This window comes from Podarcis pityusensis (genome assembly GCF_964106645.2).
Source record: "Podarcis pityusensis genome assembly, chromosome: 11".
In the NCBI taxonomy this organism is placed as follows: Eukaryota; Metazoa; Chordata; class Lepidosauria; order Squamata; family Lacertidae; genus Podarcis; species Podarcis pityusensis.
This window is the reverse complement of record NC_138036.1, coordinates 55,726,098-55,746,747: the sequence shown is the minus strand read 5'-3', so window position 1 is coordinate 55,746,747 and position 20,650 is coordinate 55,726,098. Positions and strand designations below refer to the sequence as shown.

Here is a 20,650-nt window from a genome sequence, read left to right as displayed (position 1 = left end):
GGAATTAGAATAATTACAGAACAGTAAGAATAATAATTAGCAACCTTTTCTTCATTTTATGAACCATTTCCAACTTACTGCGAGCACACTATGCTCATGACCAGAAACATTGTTCTGTTCTAATGATGGGTGCTAATGTGAACTTTTTCTATGATTTATTTCTGTAAATCATGGCATTACTGAAGTTGGCATAATTTAATATAAAAACATACCCCTGAATTTTAAACTATTTTAACCTTTGTACTGGTCCATATCTTAAATATGGCCCGGAAGGCATGAGTAAATATTCCGATCTCTGAATACCTAAAATAAAGATCAGCACATGAATCCCATGTTACCAGCAAAGTTTAACTGTCACCTCTTATAGGAAAAAATGGAGTTTTGCACAGAAAATGGAACTGTCTGTGAAAAATACCCCCCCCCCCTTTTCACTCTACACTCTCAAGGACCAGCCTCACACTTCACTGGATCATGGACCAAGAAAGGGAAGAGAGTGACACTGTAGGCTTGTACGTATAGTACATTGACGGGGAGAACCTAACTCTCAAACAAAACCATTGATTTAGGTTCTGCTTACTTCAGGACAGGTATACCCCTTCTCCACCCTTTCTCACATCACTTTATTGTGGGTACTGCGGCAAACAATCACACTCACTCTCCAGGCGTTTGGAGTTAGAACATCTTTTTACTCTCAAGATCAAGGTGGTATGCTGCCCACTTATATTGTAACTTTGCTGTCTAAAAGCAGCAGCCATATTCTGTTACTCTTATTTCAAGGAATAATCCAATCTTTATGTATTCCTCAGATGTGTGGACTTTTTGTGGGCACAAGGATGGGGAACATAGTCATAGTGGACACACATTTAATCTAACAGTTTAGGTTCTTAAACCTCTTGAGAGAGTGTGTAGGAATACATATGGGCTCTGCTGTACACCTTGTAACATTGCTTAGTTGAACTTGGATGTAATTAGGGTGGGAAATGAGGGTGTGATGGTTTGTTACTTTTCATTATATTATCTCTAGTTATAAGATCTCACCTTTAAGTTATTTCAGACAGGACCCTTCAGTGCATATTGAAGGTGCCTGCTTTTCTTATTCCTTTAATCTCTGCTGACACCATTTAATTCTATATATTACCTTATTTGCCAATGATCACACAGTACCTAAGTTTAAGCTAAGGAACTAATAGATCAGGAGAGTTAAATATGATTTATTAATATTTGTAATAGCAGATAATAGGATTATTAGCATAAAGGTAAAGGTACCCCTGCCCGTACGGGCCAGTCGTGTCCGACTCTAGGGTTGCGCGCTCATCTCGCTTAAGAGGCCGTGAGCCGGCGCCGTCCGAAGACACTTCCGGGTCACGTGGCCAGCGTGACGAAGCTGCAGCTGGCGAGCCAGCACCAGCGCAGCACACGGAAACGCCGTTTACCTTCCCGCTATAAAGCAGTACCTATTTATCTACTTGCACTTAAGGGTGCTTTCGAACTGCTGGGTGGGCAGGAGCTGGGACCAAACGACGGGAGCTCACCCCGCCGCGGGGATTCGAACCGCCGACCATACGATCAGCAAGTCCTAGGCACTGAGGTTTTACCCACAGCGCCACCCGCGTCCTCGCGTGTATTTGTAATAGCAGATAATAGGATTATTAGCATGCTGCATGATAAATGATACTTTGGTTGCTATCTCCCTTGCATTAGTTCTCTTCCGTATTCTAAACCAATAGCCAGTCGCCCTCACCCTCTCCCCTCACAGGCTTTTTTCAGATGACTTAACCTAAATTCTTCCTTCTGGTCAGTGGCTCACTGCTTCTTGTGGACAACTGTGAACAGGTAACAATCTGACTTTCACACTGCCATGAAATGTTGCTGCTGTCTCCCACTACCTGCAGACCTTCTCAGTTTCAGATCAATTTCAGCCCATGGTCCCATACCGAAGGTTGTGATATATTCTATGTTGGCTTCATCATGAAGTTGTTTGAATTATTCAAACATTACAAAGACATAGATTGCAGTTTGAGGGGTACATCCAGTTTTGATAGAACATACTTTTCCAGTGTGGTGTAGTGGTTAAGAGCGGTAGTCTCCTAATCTGGGGAACCGGGTTCGCGTCTCCGCTCCTCCACATGCAGCTGCTGGGTGACCTTGGGCCAGTCACACTTCTTTGAAGTCTCTCAGCCCCACTCACCTCACAGAGTGTTTGTTGTGGGGGAGGAAGGGAAAGGAGAATGTTAGCCGCTTTGAGACTCCTTAAAGGGAGTGAAAGGCGGGATATCAAATCCAAACTCTTCTTCTTCTTCTTCTTCTTGTGTGGTGTACTGCTTGCCTCTCTCATGGTGCCCTTTGGTGCATAAAATGCCAAGAGGCATACATTCTTCCCAAAACAAAGCAACACTTCTTCTTGTTTGGGGTGTGGTCTGGCCCCTAATGCCATCATTAATGCATACACTGCTGTTTTGAGATAGATGTGTGTTGAATCGGGCCTTCCTTGTGGCAGGGCAGGTGCTCCTAATAAAGTGAGCTTGCCTTTCCCTGTGGATCAGCCAAGCCCCCACATAAATGTGATGCTATGTGACAAAACAGAGTATCTTTAAAACTTACTATGAAGTAGTCGACTTTAATTTTTTTAATCAATTGGCTTGATCGCTACACAAAATCATAACTTTGGTTGGCCACAATGACAATATAGAGCCTGAGCCCCAAAATGCAAAACAACTCCTTTGTACTCAGTGTTGCTTGCTCTATCAGATCTTTCATTTCGTAGAAGGCAAGCCACCCACCATTTCACAGAAGGAAACTTCTCTCTCTGCCAGCCAACACACCACCCCCTCCCAATGAAATAGCTTTCTTCCTCTTGCTGTTCATGTCTAGTTGGACGCTACCCAGAGAGAACTGTTCTCTTTTCCAAGTGTGCTGACCAGTTAGAACCGTGGTGGTCTTAATCAGAAAGCTTGGACACTGCAGGAAGAATGAAATGAAACTTTATACTTTGTAATCTGGTGCTGAAGGGATTAGAGTGTCTGGCAGGTGCCCTGGTAGGTCTCTGTGGGTGCACTCAGGAGCCACATTCAGAATCCCAGATTTAAGAGTGCTTCTGTATCATCAGCATCAAAAATATAAAACCCACTGGTGCAAAAGGCAGCCCAACAATGAAAACATCAGTCAGGAACCAGAAGACTCTCCTTTCCTTTCAACAGGCCCGTGCAGAGCTTGTCTGAAGCCTGAACAGGAATCTTGTTAGAATACAAGTTATAAACTCAAACAAAAAAGCAGCCAGTCCCTGGTGGGGGCCCCCAGACAGCTTAGCCCTCCAAGGCCTGGGGCAAGTGTACCTGGCTGCCCACTTTCAGGACATTCTGAGGACAAAGGAGAAGATGCTGTAAGAAAGAGAGAAACGGATCTCCCTTCAAGTAAAGGTGTGGACGGAAGCATGAAATGCAACAGGAGCACATAGGGTGTGATTAACTACTCCCCTTTGATTAAGAGCAGAAATTGTCAATTAGAAGAAAATGTATGAGTTTTCAAAGAAGCTAAGTAATAATTCAGGATTTCTTAGAAATAAATGTGCTAATGAATAATTTCCCTGGGTTTTTTTGGCAAGGAGAAACCATTCACTATGTTCTCTCTTGTGAGTGGACTTGCATATTTTTCTATGCCAGAGACTCCTGTACTTCCTTGCCTGAACAATAAAAAATGCATTCACCTGCCCTAAACACCTCAGTTGATAGCTGGGTGGCAGCAGGCGGAACAAATTCAAAGACTCACCTGAATCATCACTGCAAAAAGTCACTGCAGGGTAGAATTAAGTAATGTGATCACTAAGAGATGCAATCCATAAGGAGAACATGCTCTTCCTGATCCACAAAATGCAATTCATGAGCAGAAATAAATTTGTTCACCTGTATCAACCATACAGGAGACACAAAAGCCTGTCAAAGAGGGTAAGATCAAACAGCAGCCAGACATTCTGTGAGCCCATGTGCACTCCTATATGGAAGCATGTATATTAGCTACATAGAGGTGCTATGGAATGAATATACAGTGGTACCTCGGGTTAAGTACTTAATTCGTTCCGGAGGTCCGTTCTTAACCTGAAACTGTTCTTAACCTGAAGCACCACTTTAGCTAATGGGGCTTCCTGCTGCCGCTACGCCGCCAGAGCACAATCTCTGTTCTCATCCTGAAGCAAAGTTCTTAACCTGAAGCACTATTTCTGGGTTAACGGAGTCTGTAACCTGAAGCATATGTAACCTGAAGCGTATGTAACCTGAGGTACCACTGTATGCTGTTCCAATACGGTAGATATCAGAAGAATCAAACATGAAATTTCAACAGATGGTTAACCATAATTTCAATGAAAGGGGAACTGGGGAGTTTTTAGGCTACTTACTGTAACACAGCCTCATTCACCGCTTCTAAAAATTCAGTATGGAGGACCTCTTGTGATCTGTCTTCATGATAGCTAAGAAGCGCTTCCAGCAGTGGCATTACATCAGGCAATGTAATAAGAGGTATACAGAGAAGGGATATGGATTTTACTCGTGAAGACATACTGGAGAAACAAAATAAGGTTTCTTTTGTAGGATGAAACAGTTATATTTTTACTTTTCTAAAACATTAAACACAGAGAACTAGAACAAATACCTACTTGTAGCTAAAAGGAAGACATTTTTATCCTAAGGACTAGCAAAATAAATAAAATTTTAAAAAAATTAAAAAATTAAATATTTATTTGAAATGCAGCTACATTCACAACACATTACATACCTCAATTACATTCATATGTTCAGGCTCTGACAACAATAAACACTTGGACTTGTATAGAACAATGCTCAAGAGAACACCAGAGACATATTACCCATGACAGAGCTTTCAGCAGATTCACAGTGAAATCCTAACTCAACAGAAATTTTGCTATTGACTGACATCAGGTGTGCAGCTGAAAGAAACATGAACTTTCTCTGGCTCTTTTCCATGATTCTGTGATTTGTGCACAATGCAATCTAATTTCCATGGTTTCCAAGTGGACAGACAAAAACTGTAAAATCAAGTCTCCAAGCAATAGGAGTATAGTTTCAGTAATGGAGATTACTGGAGAAATGCCCTGCATTATTGTAGTAGTAAAATCTACATTTAAAGAAAACAAAGCTCATTCAAATCTGCAAGCGTATATACAAGATGAGCTGCTGCATGACTTAGCTGCAGTGGGGAGCAGTAAAGTGCTATACCTGGAGCAGAACATTGGCTGCATGGCTATGGCTCGATATAGAAACAGATAACATTGTTTGAGCTGTGAGGCATGTGAAATAAAATATGCAAAGACAACCGGTCTGCCACTGCCACTTGAGGCAGAACTGGTATTGGTTGTGTGAAGTGCTTTCCATCAACTGCCAAACTATGACGCTATCTGAGATAATCTGGTTGCAGTGATCTATCTATGCTTTGGTAACCTCAATATTAGATTACTGCAATGTGCTTTACCTTGGGTTGCCTTTGTAGACAGTTCAGTAACTAAATACTGCAGAACGTGGTCCCCCAATTGCTCACAGGCTCAAGGGAAGATTATCATGAAACACTGATTGGGGTGAGTTGCAGTTGAATCAAGTAAAATACTGAAGGATGATGCAATGTTCAATTAGCTAGTACATATGTCTGTGATTTTAGCTGGGAGAAAGGCACCGTTGCAGTGCAGGTTGAGGATTCACTGTGAGCTGTTTTGCTAAGTAATATACTTACTACAAAAATAATGTTTAAGAACAGTTTGAAATAGACATATTTAATTTTTTTTTCCAGTATAAGTGCTTTTCCACAAAAGAAACAGAACATTCATTCTAGTCATCTATATACTAAAATCACAGAAAGATAATACTAACCTTTGTTGTCTGTTAACTCTATTAAACTGATTTCTGCTGAGTTCTGTCACTAATGATAAGACCACCTGTTTAATAAAGTCAATCACATGTTAGAATCATAGAATCATAGAGTTGGAAGAGACCACAAGGGCCATCGAGTCCAACCCCCTGCCAAGCAGGAAACACCATCAGAGCACTCCTGACATATGGTTGTCAAGCCTCTGCTTAAAGACCTCCAAAGAAGGAGACTCCACCACACTCCTTGGCAGCAAATTCCACTGTCGAACAGCTCTTACTGTCAGGAAGTTCTTCCTAATGTTTAGGTGGAATCTTCTTTCTTGTAGTTTGTTACATGTTACAAAGAAAGACATATTTCAGTGAAGGTTGCATCAGTAGTATTTTCTCGTAGTATTATGATGTGGCAAGATTTGGTATTCTATCAATTGGAGTGTTATTAATGAAAAATTAATAAAAAATATTTACAAAAAAGTAGTATTTTCTCGTTGTTATGATTTGCATCTCCAAGTGAATTAATAATCTCTGTACTTTTTGTGACCTGTGGTCTTGACCGTAAATCAAGAACTGAAAAGAAACCATGGGTGGAATTTATTTGTTTTATTTTAAAAACTTATATCACACCTAACTCTCTTCAAAGAGACTGAAGGTGGCTAACAAGTTGTCCCTCTGGGCAGGGGAGGCTGGAGGAGTGCTAAGTACTTTCCCCCTTCTCACTGTCCTTGTACTCTCTGCAAGGTGGGGGAATGGTTATCAGACATCCTTGACAAATAAACTCTAGCTAAGAAGTGGCTGCCTTTCTCTTAATCTTGTGCGATTTCTTATATGTTCCTCCATCTCTCAAGCTTCTATGGCAACATAATGTGTCAATTGGCTTAGAGAATGGCTCTGAACTAACACACTGAATTTACAAAGGCATTTTGCATGCTTCTGAAGCACTCCATGAAGGCAAAGATGAAAAGGGGCACTTGCCAACAGTTGCCATGGCAAGCATGGTAAGCACATTTGTAGGCTCCTGATACAATTGACCATGCTTGCAGCTAAAGGTTAAATGTACTAAGTACTCACATTTTCAATTAATTTAGAATAGTAATCTGCAGACGTGAACCCAAGAGTTGAAATAAAGTTGTTGATATCAGTGTCATGATTTCTCAGCCCAGAAAATGAGAGCAAGTGGCACAATGAACCCTAGAGGAAAAGTCAACAGGAGAGAGAAATATCTGATTAAAAACTAAGCAACTTCTGTTATTGTCACAGGCAGCAGGAAAGCATATGCACCGATTACAGGCTTTATATAACTTGAATTCAATTCAACATCTGTACCTTCAACACAAAGTTATGGAACCTACAGAGGAGGCAATGAATCCAAAACATTTTATCTCAAATAGGGAACGAATAATTAAAAGAAACAAATGGAAATTAGCAAGTGTCAAATCCTTTCATGAATCTTGGGAATGTATATAAAATTACGTAATGAATGCTCAGATAAAATATTTATCACACATTTGAAAGGGCACAAACTGAAAAATATGCCAACATGATTTAAATGGCAGAATCAAATGGGCTATAAGAAACACAAAGCCTGAAGGGCAGTATATGGGGAAATTATGGTATGCTAATACTATCTCCGTGGGCTGCTATTCCAGCCCCACTGAGAAGATTCTCCTGTTGTTCTATAGTCACAGCTTTCCCCTTCTAAGGACATGGTAAAGTTCCACACACTTATCATTTGCACAGCATTATTGTGTGACATAGCTCTGAGATGCATCATCCTATGGATATGTGTAGACTATGAAGAGCCTTAAAGGTTGTGGGGAAAGGCTTTCCCTGATAGGGCTTGAATAGCCGCAGACTTTATGAATGATGTGTGCTGCACATCCCCTCTGGAATCTGCATCTGATAGGCCCAAACTGAGACAGTCTGAGAGCTCCTCTTAGGGACTCAGACCTCTTGTCTCTTGCGTTGTGATTTAAATAGAAGTGCTCTGGCAACCCTTTACAAGGTTCCCTCTTCCCTGCGAAGTTATATCTCTTGTTTCTTCAAAATTACAAGATCCTAGAATAGTTTGTGATCCTGCACAGGCTTATTTACAGTGACTTTTTACAGGCCACACCAGAAACATCCATGTCTGCATGTGTTCTTCAAGCCCAGTGTCTCCCACAATTCTGTATGAAGTAGATCAAGGCTGTGGCATATTGCACATTTTAGATCTGACTCCATAACTAGTATAGTAATATGAAACCAGGATTATCCATGTATAAATTATTTTTAAGTGTGTGTGTGTGTGTGTGTGTGTGTGTGTATTTGAAGTGAATTGCTCAATGAGTCATATATATTTTAAACACATGCAGTTTTGTTACACAGTGTGATAAAATGGAATACATAACAATATATAGGAAAAGAAATATAGCTTCCAAAAAGTAGAACCCCAAAGCCTTTATTTCTTACTGTTGCAGAGCACAAGTTGAACAGACAAAATCAATACTTTCATAGAACTACTGTAAAAAAAGAAAGAACACAAAGTATTTGTTCTACCCACAGTTCGCAGAAAGAAAACTGTTATACTGCCATCTAGTGGCTTAAATGTTAAAGCAGGAAATAGTGCTTTGGATTTAAAGCTAGACTGATCATTATAGTGGCCAAACTTCACACATAAAAACAAACACAAACCAATATATTTTGATGATTTATCCTAATTTCAGTCATTAGTCTTCTATAATTGCTTTGAAGGTGCAGATCAGCTCTAATTTTTAAAAAATGTTAGTGTTTTCTAGCCCAATTCAAGCCTGCACAAATTGTTATTCTGCCACAACGTAGAATGCAGAGTACCATACTAATTCCAATGGCTTGGTCTAACTGCTAGCCATCAAAAGGCCATTAATCAGGACCCTCCTGTCCACCATCAAACCCAATGAGAACTCAATTTCTATCTGGACCTTCACTTATTGGTAGAACACATGCTTTGTCCAGAAAAAGTCGTATGTTCAATTCCTGACATCTCCAGACAGGGCTGGAAAACATTCCTTTCTGAAATCCTAGAATTCTTATTGCTGATCAGTGTACACAATATTGAACTAAATAGAGCAACGAGTCAGTAAAAGGCAGCTTCCTCCTAATTTTGTATAAGCAAAGAATAGGCTCACAACAATGCTATGGATAACATGAAACCTTTCTCTTCCCTCACATTTTCTGGTTGTTTCTAAGTGCTTTGGAAATCAAAGGCAGATAAATAAAATCTTTCATTTCCTTTTCATTTATTATGCACATGTTCCAGCTTGTCATTACAGTCGTACCTTGGTTCTCGAACAGAATGCATTCTGGGAGTCCATTCGACTTCCGGAACTGTTCAAAAACAAAGACGTGGCTTCTGATTGGCTGCAGGAATGTCTTGCAGCCATTTGGAAGCCGCAGAAGCCACACCGGACGTTTGGCTTCTGAAAATCATTCGAAAACCGGAACACTCACTTCCAGTTTTCAATTGTTCAGGAGCCGAAACGTACAAGTTCCAAGGCGTTTGGCAACCAAGGTATGACTGTATCTTTCTTAAATTGTGGTGCCCAGAATGACACAGTACTCCAGGTGTGGTCTGACCAAGGCAGAATAGAGAGCAACTTGATCGGGACACTATACTTCTTATGATGCAGCCTAAAACAGTTTTAGCTTTTTTTGCTGCTGTATCACACTGCTGACTTATGGTAAGCTGTAGTCTACTAAGACCCCTATATCCTTTTTAGAATGTACTACTGGAATGCAAAGTGTCCCCCGTCTTATATTTGTATAGCTGGTTCTTCCTGCCCAAGTCTAGAAGCTTACATTTGTCCCTATCAAAATTCCTTTTGCTAGTTTTGGCCCATTCTCCAATCTGTTAAGGTCATATTGAATCCCAATTTCTGTCTTCAAGAGGCATTGGCTACTCCCAGTTTGGTGTCATCTGCAAATTTGACGAGCAATACTTTCATCCAAGTCATTTCTAAAGATTTTAAACAACAATGGATTCAGGGCAGAACCCTACGGCACCCCACTTGTCACTTTTTCCCCAGGATGATGAAGAACTATTAATTAGTACTTTTGGAGTTCAGTCAGTCAACCAGATACAAATCCACCTAACAGTTATCTTGTCCAATGAAAATTTCCGAACTGCTGAAGTCATCAGATACCTCTCTAAGCCTCTTCTTCCAAACAGTGGCAAACCAACAAGGAATGTGTGCTCACAATTCCTTAAGGAAAAGCTGGTAAAACCATTAGCTGACTGGATGGTGGGTGGTAATGGGGAGAACATTCAGAGCGCAGATCTCAAAAGTTTACAAAGAAAACACAAGTTATCACATTAAAAGAATGGAAGTCATCCTTATACCTTAGGGCAGATGATTTGTCCATGTAGCCCAAACTATCCTATTCTAATTGGCCAAGGCTCTCAATGGTTTCAGGCAGAGATCGTTTGCATCACCTGCTGCCTAATCTTTTTAATTGAAATTGAACCTAGACCTTCTGCATGCAAAGTGCTATACCACTGGGCTACCGTCTCTCCCAATCTTGCACTTCTCTGTAATTACACAAAGAATCTTGCTATTTTCAGTCATGTCCAAAGTAGGTCTCTCAAATTATAGCGTTCACATCCTGAAGAGGACCACTCTGAAAAAGGTGAGTCATTTGCATTTCATGTTTTTCCTCCTTGTCAATAACCCTATTAATTCACTAGTTTAATTCACATTTACTTTCAGCCACTTCCTAAAAAAGCAAGATTAAAGCATGCATTTCTGAGGTCTTTAAGACACTAAAATCTACCAGTTCTTAACTTTCTTCTTGAAATGTTTAGAACCTCTTAAATTTACTGCTGTGTTTCTGCCTCTTTTCTTTTAAAATCCTGCTTACATGATTCTGTGTCCCCCATGCCATTTAAATGAAATTAGTAACAATAAAACACTAGTATTTGGAAAAATCCATTTCACTACAAAACAAACAGAAACCTAGAGAATTATAGTGGTTCAAGTAACTGAGAAGGAAGCCTGCTCACTTGCAGACTGTCTCAACACCCTCTGTTTATATAGCCTATTCCATGAGCAGGATGCTGACATAATACAGCTTACTGATTTTCCACACTCTGATCCAATCATAACAAAGTCTGCAGATCCTAATTTTGCTTACAAGACCTCTTGCATGCTTATTCATTAGTCCATTGGGGGAGGGAATGTAAAATCAGTTTTCTACTAACCAAAATACATTAAATAATACAATAAGTTTCAGAATACAGCTTGCACTACACAATTATATTTCTGCTAATATTTATTAAGGTCCTAACAGTAAACTTAACAAGAATTTATTATCAGCATGTATGCTGATAGAACCAGAACATTAAGTGTTGTTTCCCGACATACAAAAAATGAATCAAAGAGGGAAATACGAATATTATCCATTTGAAAACCTTGAACAAATTAGGGTTTGAAAGTGCATAATTACAAATGCTGAACTCTTGGATTTTACCCTCTACTGCCTTGCAGGGTATCGTTGGGAGAAGAAAAGGCTAAGGAGTAAACCCTACACAAATCTGGAGTGGAATCCCTAATATGACTGGATGGTGCATTCTGTGCCTCTTTCTGGCAACTCCTGCAGCCAAGCTGGTGCCAAATGTATTGCTCTGCTTTTGTTTGGACCACATCAGTGAGGTCAAGATGGGGGCTTGGTGTCTGCACAGCCCAAGACCTCTATACACTTTCATCAGTTCCAACCAGTATGGACAATGGCAAGGGTTGTAGGATGACAAAAGTTGTATTCTAACAACATCAAGTTTCTCATCCATGATCTTCGCAATGAGAAACTATGAAGGAAGATTCTTTGTCAGAGGAAGACCATCTATGTATCCAACTCAAAGTCTACAAGTCACATGAACTAACCTAACAAGTTAAATATCTCTTTGAGAGAGGGATGCCAAATATATTTCTATATATACCAATCCAAGGATCATCTAGTCCAATCCCCTGTAATGCAGGAATCACAGCTAAATAATCCTTGACAGAGGGCCATCCAACTTCTCTTTAAAAACCTCAAATGAACGAAATATAGAGTCCAAATCAAGGGAAGCTATAGTACCACTCTATTTTGCCTTGGTCAGACAACACCTGAAATACTGTGTCCAGTTCTGGGCACCACAAATTAATTTAATAATAATAATAATAATAATAATAATTCATTTACAACCCACCCATCTGGCTAGGTTGCCCAAGCCACTCTGGACGGCTTCCAAGACATAAAAATATAATAAAACATTAAACATTAATAGAAACAATCTGATCCAATATAAAAGACACAGTAACTTTAAACAATTTATATCAAACAAAGCAACATTTAACAATCCACCAGACTGCACAACTTATAAAACTATTTTTTTAAAAAAACCCACTGAATTCTTCTCTTCCCAGCTGCTGCTGCTACTGTTCTCAAAGTCATCGTCTGGGAAAGGCTAGGTGGGGCAAGGCAGGAGGAAACACCATTGCCTGATGAGGAACAGAAAGTCTCCCCCCACACACAGTTCTTCCTCTGGAGCAGCTGTCTTATAAAGGCTTCCAGGGTTGGAGGGTGGGGCAAGACAGGTGGAAAGGCAGTTGCCTGATGATGAACACAAAGTCTCTTTACCCTAAAGTTACAAGAAATGAGATTCCAACTAAACATCAGGAAGAACTTTGATATTAAGAGCTGTTCGACAGTGGAATGGATTTCCTCAAGAGACTGTGGACTCTCCTTCCTTGGAGGTTTTTAAGCAGACTAGATGACCCTTGGGGTTCCTTCCCACTCTACAATTCTATGAAGGAGAGTCCATCACCTTTTGAAGTTGTCCATTCCACTGTCAAACAGTTCTTACTATCTGAAGGTTCTTCCTAATGTTTAACTGGATTTTTTCCAGCAATCAGGCACCATATTTGGCGAAAGAGTTAACACATTCATTTGAGGGGTGGAAAAAAATTAATGGTAGTATGTTTACTTCAAAGAGAGCCATCCCCCACCCCGGAGCATGCCCTGTATAATTACAACTGACAAAAACAAGGAGGACAAAGAAAGTGGAGGGAATCAACCTATCAGAAAAACTGGCATAAGCAAAAAAAGTACTAAGAGGCCTGTGTAATGCTGTTTACTTCAGAACTGTTACCATCAGTGATGCAGAGGGAAAGACTGACAAATATCTGCATGCTGTGACCACCCACATTATGGGAAGCACTATGATTAAAGTGAGTTCTGTGTTCCTATATCGGCCAGCACAGTCTGCTCCATGCTGTAATTATTATATCTGCAGTCATCTTTTAATTACTTTCACATGTTGTAGCATGTATCCTTACACTAACTTGAAAAGCAATGAACATTCCTGTTTTTAAGTACATGAACAATTATACAATGTATGCTGGATATTATTCTTTGTTTTAAAAGAAACAAAAATCATTTTGACCAACAATTTATACTGTAACATTATGAAAAAAGCAGTATTTATAAAGTACCTAAAGTTTTCTAGGCACTGTAAAGAGTAACAAACGAAACAAACAAAATGCTCTTTGCCTGAAAACTTACAGCCTAATATGGATGATACAAAAGGAAAAAGACATGGGAAAGAAACAAGACAATTCAGGCACTGTTTCTTATAAGGTAAAGGTAAAGGGACCCCTGACCATTAGGTCCAGTCGTGACCGACTCTGGGGTTGCGGTGCTTATCTCGCTTTATTGGCCAAGGGAGCCGGCGTACAGCTTCCGGGTCATGTGGCCAGCATGACTAAGCCGCTTCTGGCGAACCAGAGCAGCGCACGGAAACGCCGTTTACCTTCCCGCCAGAGCAGTACCTATTTATCTACTTGCACTTTGATGTGCTTTCGAACTGCTAGGTTGGCAGGAGCAGGGACCGAGCAACAGGAGCTCACCCCGTCGCGGGGATTCAAACCGCCAACCTTCTGATCGGCAAGTCCTAGGCTCTGTGGTTTAACCCACAGCGCCACCCGCGTCCCTGTTTCTTATAAACGTACATAAATGTTTAATGCCTAGGCAGAATGACCACTAAGGGAGACTTGGAAAGAAAGGCAGCTAATGGTAGCTGGCCCCAGATCGGAAGGAGCTGATACAAGTGGGATGTGCTGTCTAACCTCTTCCTCTGCAGCAGCTAACTGTAATGGCTGCTAATGAATGACAATGAACACTACCAAAGAATTTGCTTTAATGCTTGCATGAATAAGCTACAGCATGATTTAAGCATTTCTTTGATCTCTTTTTATTTTACAAAAATAAAAGACTAACAGTGCAATCCTTCTTTGAGTACTCAGAAGTAAGTCAAATTGCATCAAATAAGATCTACAAAGTGCAAGTCTTTAAATGTTGCTGCTATTTTAAAAACAACTTGCAAACACTGCTAAAAAGAAATATATAAACCCTTTAAATATATACATACATGCCACTACAAGAAAAAAAGTATAAGAAGTGGAATTAACATATACGCGGAGATAAACAAAAAGAAGAGAACCCATGTCTCACTTCACAGTTCATCACATGAGATGGGCTAAGGTACATGGGGGCAGTGCCCAATACAGCTTAAAATGAAAGAGAATTGCCACTTGGGTCCTCCTGGGCAATAACATCCTCTCATACCCAGTGACAAAAGATCTATACTATGTCCTCTTCCTTGCCTCCACTTAGCGGAAGTTATTATTTTCTTGTTTTTCTGTAACTCTTTCTTGGCTGAGTCCTGGTAGACCTTGCAGACCTTTTCCCGCCTGCCCTGACTACAGCTACGAAAGCTGAGGCTGCTGAAGAAGTCAGAGACAGTCTTGTCTGTCTCTTAGTGCAGATCCAGGTAACTGAGCCTGAGGTTCCACAGCCACCACCCACCATGAACCACCATTGGCAGGATTGGCAGCAACAGTAGTAGATATGCTCCCTGCTTGTGATCATATTTTATTCTCTTGTTAATTATGCTGTTTAAAATGTGCATTTTATATCTAACTTCTTTTAGTAATGTTTTCTTTTGAAATGTTTAAGATAAAAAAAATCTCATTAACTCTTCCGCGTTAAATATGCATTCTGTGCATTGCCACATGCTCACCTGATGCATCTAAACCTACATCTAAACCAGAGTCTATTCTTACACACACCATGGAGACATCTAAACCTGCTCTGTCTAACCCTGTTTCTAATGGGTAGTATGGAAGCATTTTGGCTAAGCAGTGTGCTTCATAGCTAGGACAGTGTCATCCATTTATAACCATCTAAGTGAGCTGAAGAAAGAACTAGAACAGCTTGCTTCCAAATTAGCTTTCCCAAAGGTTGCAAGATATGAAAAGCAAGGTGGAACAAGATTACAGAACAGAGCTGGATCTTGTTCTTTCACTCCACAATATTTGATATCAAATTACTTCAGCTAAGTAATTTAGACCCACAAGCTAATAAGATAGCTCTTGTGGTTTGTCCACATTATGATAAAATATGGCAATAGCATTTATGAGATACTCAGTTATCTTAACTTTTGAACCTCTGCAAGAGCGCAATTCATCTTAGGTATGTGGAAGTTTTATTTTAAAAAAACTAAAGCAGAGACATATTCTTACTTTTAATAGCAGCATGTTGCTTGATAGCAATATCAGATTTATTTTTAGTGGATAAACAGTAACAAGAGTTTTCTGTAACCTCATTAAAAGCCTTTGGCGATTAAAGGAAACCTACAGGTGAACAGTACATCAACTATCCAAGCAGCTCAGACTAGATTAGATCAGCATATTAGTTCTAATCTCACTGGCTGTGATGAAGATGGGAAAGTAGACAACTAAGAACTGGGAGTGTTGCTTCAAAATCTGGGGCCCATAAGCCTATTTTTCCAACTACTGCAAGTGATCCATTATTTATTAAATTTCTATACCTTCCTTCATCTCAGGGTCACAGGGCAGTTTTCAATATAAGAACACAAATATGTGCATACCATAGTAGCAAACTGTTATGTACTGAAGTTCTCACCCTGGGCCAGGGTAGATAGTTTTCACTCAGGTCCACATATGCAAATAAGGGATTGAAAGTGACGTTCAGTGTTTGGATAGTTACAGAAAGTGTTACAGTTGCGTTGTAGTGGAGCTACAGTGGTGCCTCGCAAGACGAAAAGAATCCGTTCCGCAAGTCTCTTCGTCTTGCGGGTTTTTTCGTCTTGCAAAGCAAGCCCATTAGCGGTTTAGCGGATTAGCGCTACAGTATTAGCGGCTTAGCGGGCTTAGCGGATCAGCTGATAAGCGGCTTAGCGATTAGCTGTTAAGCGGCTTAAGGATCAGCTGATAAGCGGCTTAACGATCAGCTGATAAGCGGCTTAGCGATCAGCTGTTAAGCAGCTTAGCCGATCAGCTGGTAAGCGGTTTAGCGGCTTGGGAAAAAGGGGGGGGAGGAAAAAAACCCCGCAGGAACTCGCAAGACATTTTCGTCTTGCGAAGCAAGCACATAGGAAATTCGTTTTGCGAAGCACCTCCAAAACGGAAAACCCTTTTGTCTAGCGGGTTTTCCGTCTTGCGAGGCATTCGTCTTGCGGGGCACCACTGTATATATAAGCAGGCTGGCTGAACCCTTCAGTCAGTTCTGTTCTGGCCTGTGAATAAACAAGAGCTGTTTGAAGAATCGCTGTGTTGTCTGATATGTTCACCCACAACGTAACACAAACAATAACCCTCTCACAAACACATAGTTAAAAAGGTCACAGATTGTTTAATTGTTCAACTGAAATTCCCATCAGCCTCAGATGGGAGTTGTAGTCCATCAGCATCTGACAGACACCATGCTGGCTGCCTTTGCTCTAAAAGAACAATTTCTGGCTTCTTTTTCAGCATTGCCCAAAGAGGAACAAGACAATACGGTGAATATGTTATCAGTTCTACAAGGTAAGCTTTTTGCCCAGTTGCCCTGCCAATCACACTAAACCTTGTTGTTCAGGTGGTGCAGTTATCTAAACTTCCAAATGTCCACGGTCTTTGCCACTGCAGAAAATTACAAGCACAAGGATTTCAAAATATGAATAATTAGGAGGCAGCCCTTAATTAACATAAATTTGTGAGTCCTATAAGCTCAGGAACAGAAAAACTGGTGGGCCTATCACTAACTGGAACCTTTTGAACTTCGATCCCAAGCCTCATCCTATAAAGTGAAGTGCTAGTCCTGATAACTCCAAAAATGTCAAATAATGCTAGGGAAACAAACAGGCTCAGGTGATGAACAATTTAAAAATAGGGCTGTGATCTATATTATACCCTACTCTCCCATAAACAAGATTGGAAGGGCACAGGAATGAGGAATGTTGACACTCCACGCACATTAGAAGTAATCTTCCTTGCTGTCCTGAAGCCCCTAAACCAGTGAGGGGTTTTTATATACTTTAGCACACCTACTGCATCCTCTCCATGGAATGAGGCATACGTTGCATATTTATCTGAAATTATGCATTCTATCCACTTTGGCATAACACAGATGACAACTCCTGCTACTATTAACATAGCAGGAGTTCCTAATTTCAGATGGAGTTGTTTGTTCTTCCAAGTCACTTCACTCTGATACATCCGTTCACTTCAAGGGGTATTTAACTCTAGACCTAGTCACTTGTTTATGCTGCTTTATCAATAACAGAGAGAGAATGCCATTAAAACAGTTGTTAGGTCAAGGGGTGGGGCAGGGGACAACAGCAACAAATCATCACTAAAATAGTCTATGCCTAACTGGCAGTAGCTGTCTACTTTAGGAATAACAACCTGTTACAATATAAAATAGTACGTTTAGGCTACAATCCTACACATATTTACATGGGATAAAGCTCTACTGAACTCAGCTGGGTTTACTTATGAGTAGAGATAGACAGGTTTGAAGTACTTAAAATGAGGCTCATAAACACAAATTTACTTATTACCACAAATCTTTTTCTGCATGTTCAGTCACTGTATTGACTTTCAAATACAAATGGAGCAGGACCACTGGATGTGATCCTGCTCTCCCTGTCATGTGTTCAATCTGCAGGTAATGTTGCAAGCAAAGGTCTAAAATAATTCTTAGCGTCAAGAAAAAGGCATGAAACCAGTCCCAAAAGATTCCAATATTTTGGAATATAAAGCAGGTTTATCACAGAGGCATTTAAAAAACTGGCTTAATCACTATGCAGAAAGAGAGGTATACTTCAGTTGTGGGGGGGAAAATATATTAAGCTAAAATTACACGAAATGTAGAAAATATGGGGCATAATAGGTATACAAAGATATCTGACTCACTAGGAAGGTTTTTATTATTACTAGCTATTGGCATGGTACACACAAAAGGCAAAGCCACTGAAAGACATTGGCAGCAATGCAGAAGGTAAGTGCACTTTAGTTTCCGATGGGAACAGAACTGGAGAGGACAGTTAAGTGCTTAAATTCCATTTATTTTATTTGGGTTGAATATGCTTAATGTTCTGTGTGTGGTGCTCAGACTGTGAGACTGCCATTTGCAAGGTAATATAATAACATCATCTGACCATAATGTGTACTGTCAAAAAAGAAAAAACCCTACATATGTTCACTGGAGCAAATTATTCATTAAGGTTTTTTTGATTACCAAATAATTTAGTACTATGGCTATTATGAATCATCACCACAAAGCAGCATGCTAAATGCATATTACTAAACAAGCTGAACTATTAGCTCATTTATCTGAAAGGCTTCCTCATGAAAATGGAAACTGTGGTTACAGAAATTAAAAATATTTCTTTTGAAACCTGGGTTTGATTAAGAGCAGAGGTGAGGGACCTGTGGCCTACCAGGGGTTGCTTGACTCCATCTCCCATCAGTCCTAGCCTGCATGGCCAATGGTCAGTGAAGGTCACAGGTTCCTCATCTCCAGTATAAAGTATCTAACACGAAGAGAAAATAACAAAACAAACCCTAAGGCTATTCTAGGCCATTGCTGCCTGCTACAAGAGAAACTACCGAGGAGAAAATAGATTAATGTGGATTACAGTTAGAGCAGAAGGAACCTTTTTCATCTGAAATATTGATTTAAGAATTAAGTGTCTATTCCTGAAGGAGTTTAGGTTTTTGTTGTAGTTTTTTTTTAAAAAAAACCTTCAGCTCTCTAGACAACAGCCTATGCACAACCGTAGAAAACACACGCTGCAACGCTCCAAAACTTTCATGCAAGGTAGACCAGATGCTGATTAAAACAGAAACTCTATTCATTAATAGAGTGGTTTCACCAGGTCATGGCTGATTTCATGGCTTAGCTATCTGAGGAATACATCTTTCTTCACTACATCTGGTTAATACATGAATAAAAAATCTGGATAGATCCTTCAAGAACACTAAAAAATTTCATTTTGACATCATGCAGCACACCTTCAATTTCCAAATACTCTTATCTTCAGAACAAAATGGAATGATAAATCCTTAAGGATTTTGTAAATTAATTAACAACACTAGATTTGAATTTAAAGAAGAGCAAGCAGACCTCCATTTGAGCAATGGGAATATGGCACTCCTCTCCCTCACTGCAACCCTCTTCACCCCATTTGAATTCCACTTAAAGTGACCCTCTGGAACAGCATGAGATGGCATGTGCAGGCTGCAGTGAGAAGGAGGAATTAAGAGGTTCTTCTTATCCATACCTGTTACCATTTATCAAATATCAGAAAAAATTGTCATGGCAAAGATGCCAGAAGCTAGATCACGGCAAAGATGCCAGGGCAGAATTAATTGGATTGCATAATGCAACACAAAGCTTAGAACTGCAATTCATCATCATCATCATCATCATCATCATCGTGGAACGCATATAGGCAACCGGAAAGAAGTGCAAATACCATTCCATTTCCTTCCTATGCAGTATTCTGGAAGGAAATGGAAGAGACAAGCACCCTTATATTTGGCAGCTGCTATTACACTGGGAAGCCTGCTTAAAGGATGAAGAAACAGCAGGTTGTGTCATTACAAGTGGACGTTTTGCTGACAAGACTTGAAGACTGAAACAGGATGTGGCAATAAAGAGGCACATACAGTGGTACCTCAGGTTAAGAACTTAATTCGTTCTGGAGGTCTGTTCTTAACCTGAAGAACCACTTTAGCTAATGGGGCCTCCTGCTGTCACCACACCGTCACTGGGCAATTTCTGTTTTCATCCTTAAGCAAAGTTCTTAACCTGAGGTACTATTTCTGGGTTAGTGGAGTCTGTAATCTGAAGCGTCTGTAACTCGAGGTACCACTGTACTAAGGTGTGTCCTGACTCCTAGTCCAGAAAACACCAACTCACACAATGTCAAAAAAGTATTTTTTTACAGCATTTCTAAACCAACAGGGTGAGCCTAATCAGATGATACTTTGGTGATACAATTATATATCTTTGGAGAATGGGGAACAATTTGAGTAAGAAGCAAATGACATCTGAAAAGCCAATAATCACATAATGCATATTTAGGCTCTAAGCTAACAATGAATATATTCAGTTTTTTAAAAAATCATCACAGCATTGGAGACACAGGAACACAGGAGCTGACATTGGCCCATCCGGCTCTGTACTATCTACACTGACTGACAGCAGATCAGCAAGGGGGAATGTTCCCTCCCCGCCAGCTGAGTGGTGCAGTGTTTAAGTCCCTTTGCTAGCAGTGCTCACTGGAGGAAGGAACAACTCCCTCCAGCAAATGCTGCTAGGAGAGGGACTCAGGAGCGGCGGCGGTTTCACCAGTGATATATACTGCTGAGTGAAGCCCACATCGTGGTCTGCTCCTCATACCGGTACTGGGCAATATATTGCCCAGGCCTAACAGACAACAG

At 40.3% G+C, this 20,650-nt stretch overlaps 1 protein-coding gene across 11 annotated transcripts in view; it reads right to left on the bottom strand.

The window, feature by feature from the left end:
- The window catches only part of FANCC (FA complementation group C), a 73,288-nt gene that overhangs the window by 23,016 nt on the left and 29,622 nt on the right, over window positions 1-20,650 (bottom strand). For all 11 annotated transcript variants that reach the window (XR_013977166.1, XR_013977167.1, XR_013977168.1 and 8 more), the window contains 3 exons: window positions 6,936-7,055; window positions 5,874-5,938; window positions 4,391-4,552 (listed from right to left, as the gene is read on the bottom strand). Coding sequence is in view for 1 of the 11 variants with exons in the window: in XM_080972762.1 (XP_080828888.1) it covers window positions 4,391-4,552; window positions 5,874-5,938; window positions 6,936-7,055 (347 nt within the window). In the remaining 10 variants the exon portion in view is untranslated. The remainder of the gene's footprint in view (window positions 1-4,390; window positions 4,553-5,873; window positions 5,939-6,935; window positions 7,056-20,650) is intronic.